The sequence below is a fragment of the Pteropus alecto genome, unplaced genomic scaffold, assembly GCF_000325575.1.
Source record: "Pteropus alecto unplaced genomic scaffold, ASM32557v1 scaffold354, whole genome shotgun sequence".
Taxonomy (NCBI): Eukaryota; Metazoa; Chordata; class Mammalia; order Chiroptera; family Pteropodidae; genus Pteropus; species Pteropus alecto.
Genome location: NW_006435759.1, coordinates 333273 through 336305, shown reverse-complemented (window position 1 = coordinate 336305; position 3033 = coordinate 333273). Strand labels below are relative to the sequence as shown.

At 57.4% G+C, this 3033-nt stretch overlaps 1 protein-coding gene across 5 annotated transcripts in view; it reads left to right on the top strand.

Annotated features, from left to right (window-relative positions):
• SCN5A (sodium voltage-gated channel alpha subunit 5) overlaps positions 1 to 1182 on the top strand; it is a 76941-nt gene extending 75759 nt beyond the window's left edge. For all 5 annotated transcript variants that reach the window (XM_006910784.1, XM_025046036.1, XM_006910788.1 and 2 more), the window contains one exon: positions 1 to 1182. This exon is cut by the window's left edge and continues 68 nt beyond it. In XM_006910784.1, the coding sequence (XP_006910846.1) occupies positions 1 to 1182 (1182 nt within the window).
• The last annotated feature ends 1851 nt before the right edge of the window (positions 1183 to 3033 follow it).

Genomic DNA, 3033 nt, shown 5'->3' with positions numbered 1-3033 from the left:
ATCCGCCTGGCCCGAATCGGCCGCATCCTCAGGCTAATCAGAGCAGCCAAGGGGATCCGCACGCTGCTCTTTGCCCTCATGATGTCCCTGCCCGCCCTCTTCAACATCGGGCTGCTGCTCTTCCTCGTCATGTTCATCTACTCCATCTTCGGCATGGCCAGCTTCCCCCACGTCAAGTGGGAAGCTGGCATCGACGACATGTTCAACTTCCAGACCTTCGCCAACAGCATGCTGTGCCTCTTCCAGATCACCACGTCGGCCGGCTGGGATGGTCTTCTCAGCCCCATCCTCAACACGGGGCCCCCCTACTGCGACCCCAATCTGCCCAACAGCAACGGCTCCCGGGGGAACTGCGGGAGCCCCGCTGTGGGCATCCTCTTCTTCACCACCTACATCATCATCTCCTTCCTCATCGTGGTCAACATGTACATCGCCATTATCCTGGAGAACTTCAGTGTGGCCACAGAGGAGAGCACAGAGCCCCTGAGTGAGGACGACTTTGACATGTTCTACGAGATCTGGGAGAAGTTTGACCCCGAGGCCACCCAGTTCATCGAGTATTCGGCCCTGTCTGACTTTGCCGATGCCCTGTCTGAGCCGCTCCGCATCGCCAAGCCCAACCAGATAAGCCTCATCAACATGGACCTGCCCATGGTGAGCGGGGACCGTATCCACTGCATGGACATCCTCTTTGCCTTCACCAAGAGGGTCCTGGGTGAGTCCGGGGAGATGGACGCCCTCAAGATCCAGATGGAGGAGAAGTTTATGGCAGCCAACCCATCCAAGATCTCCTACGAGCCCATCACCACCACGCTCCGGCGCAAGCACGAGGAGGTGTCGGCCACAATCATCCAGCGGGCCTTCCGGAGGCACCTGTTGCAGCGCTCCGTGAAGCACGCCTCCTTCCTCTTCCGCCAGCAGACGGGCAGCAGTGGCCTCTCCGAAGCAGATGCCCCTGAGCGAGAGGGCCTCATCGCCTACATGATGAATAAGAACTTCTCCCAGAGCCTTGGCCCGCCCTCCAGCTCCTCCATCTCCTCTACGTCCTTTCCACCTTCCTATGACAGCGTCACCAGGGCAACCAGTGATAACCTCCAGGTGCGGGTGTCTGACTATAGCCGCAGTGAAGATCTCGCGGACTTCCCCCCATCTCCGGACAGGGACCGAGAGTCCATCGTGTGAGCCTCACCCCAGCTGGTCAGGACACACCGAATGGCAGCCTGTTGTCTTGTGGCAAACCCAAATGTAGCCACAAACCAGCATTTGCTGGGCTTTCCTTGCTTTGGGCTTTGGGAGTGAGAGATGAGCCTCAGCTCCGTGGGTTAACAAGGCAGAGTTCTGTGGTACCATGTTAACGGCCAGAAGCAGTCGGCCAAGCCGACCATTCCGGGCAGCCTGTCCCTGGAGGCCCCACACACACTGGTGGCGTGGGCTGGTCAGGCAACACCCTGGGACTCTGAAAAGCAAGTCCACTCCAGTTCCTGAGGCAAAATATAAAACTGAGACTGTATATTAATGTGAATGGGCTTTCATAAATTTATTATATTTGATATTTTTTTACTTGAGCAAAGAACTAATGTTTTTTCCATGGACGTCGGCAGCAGTTCACACTGCTGCTGCTTCTGAACTCTGAACAGGAGACTCTGTGGAGCTGCCGGAACTCTGTTCTCAAAGCAAAGTAGAATTCAGTGTGCTTCCTACAGGCCTTCGCTGCCCGGGGGCAGAAAGGGGGTTCCCTTGCCACTGGGGCTAAGGTATCAGGAGGGCTGAACCCCTTCCCTCACATACATGTATGCGCACGCTCACACACACAGGCCAACACTGGCTCCCTGCAGAGGAGTGTCGGATAGCTGCCCCTGTCCCTGCCCCAGACTAAGGGAGACAGGCCTTCCCCCCAACCCCATGGCTAGGGTCATTGTCAGCAGGGGCTCACTCTGGCCTTCCGTTGTCCCCACGGTCCTGTTTCCCTTCTGCGTTTGTATGCAGGCCACACTGGGGTCAGTTCTGAAAAACTAAAAGCCTTCCAGGAGAGCTGGCCTGTGTCCCAGGGCTGGTCCTAGGCACTAAAGTTGCCTCTTCTTCCCAGGAGAGCTTGGCCTTCTGTAAGAGTATTAACGTGAAACTGAAGGGCCTGAGGGACCAGCCCCACTCATGGCCTAGCACTTGGTTTGTTCTCATCCCCAGACTTGGCAGGCCCTGCTTTGTAGGCCAGGAAGAGAAGGCCGAGCCCCGTGGGTTTGGGGCTAAGAAGCTCACCAGTCCTCAGCCCATCTGAAGGAGGCAACCTATTGTCACCACCAGGGCTCTTTCTGGACCTTTCTGTCCCTAGCATGGAGGCAGGGGGATTCCTGTGTGGTCCCCAGCATCTCTCCAGACTCAGTAGCATGGAGTGGGAAAGGCAGCTTGGGTCCAGTGCAGGGAAGGAGCCTTGGGACGATCAGGCCTGGTTCCCATGCCCTGGGAGGGGAATAAACCAGGGCCCCCTCGGGAGGGAGGTAGTGTGGCCTTGGACCAACACCTCTGGCTCATCCTAGGGTCCTAATGGCCCCTGCATCCAGGCTGTCCCATAGGTCTTATGAGAAGGCCTTTTCAGGGAAAAAGACTTTTTTCTAGTCCAATGACCCCCGCAGGGCCTCTTCAGCTGCTGACAATCTTATTTAGCATATGCAAATCTTTTAATGTAGATAACTGTCACCCTGAGAGTGACAGTGTTGGCTGGTGGAGCCTGAGCAGGCAGGAGCTCGGCTGCCCAGTCCCAGCTCTCCAGCAAGGCCACGCTCCACCAGGCGCCAACCTCACGGGCCACCTCTGGCGGCAGCCCGGGAAGCCGGAAACTGGCTGCTCCTAACCTACCTCGCCGAGCTGCCGGAGGGCTGGACGTTCTGAGCTTGTGGCAGTGCTGATGGCGTTGCCAGCGAGTAAAGTATTACCCTTCTTCCTGTCACTCCCAAGTTCCCTCGGTGGCAACCCCAGCCCCCACCCCCCACCCCCCAGCTGCAGTGATTTTTCTCTTCTCCCCTGTCCTCTTCAAGT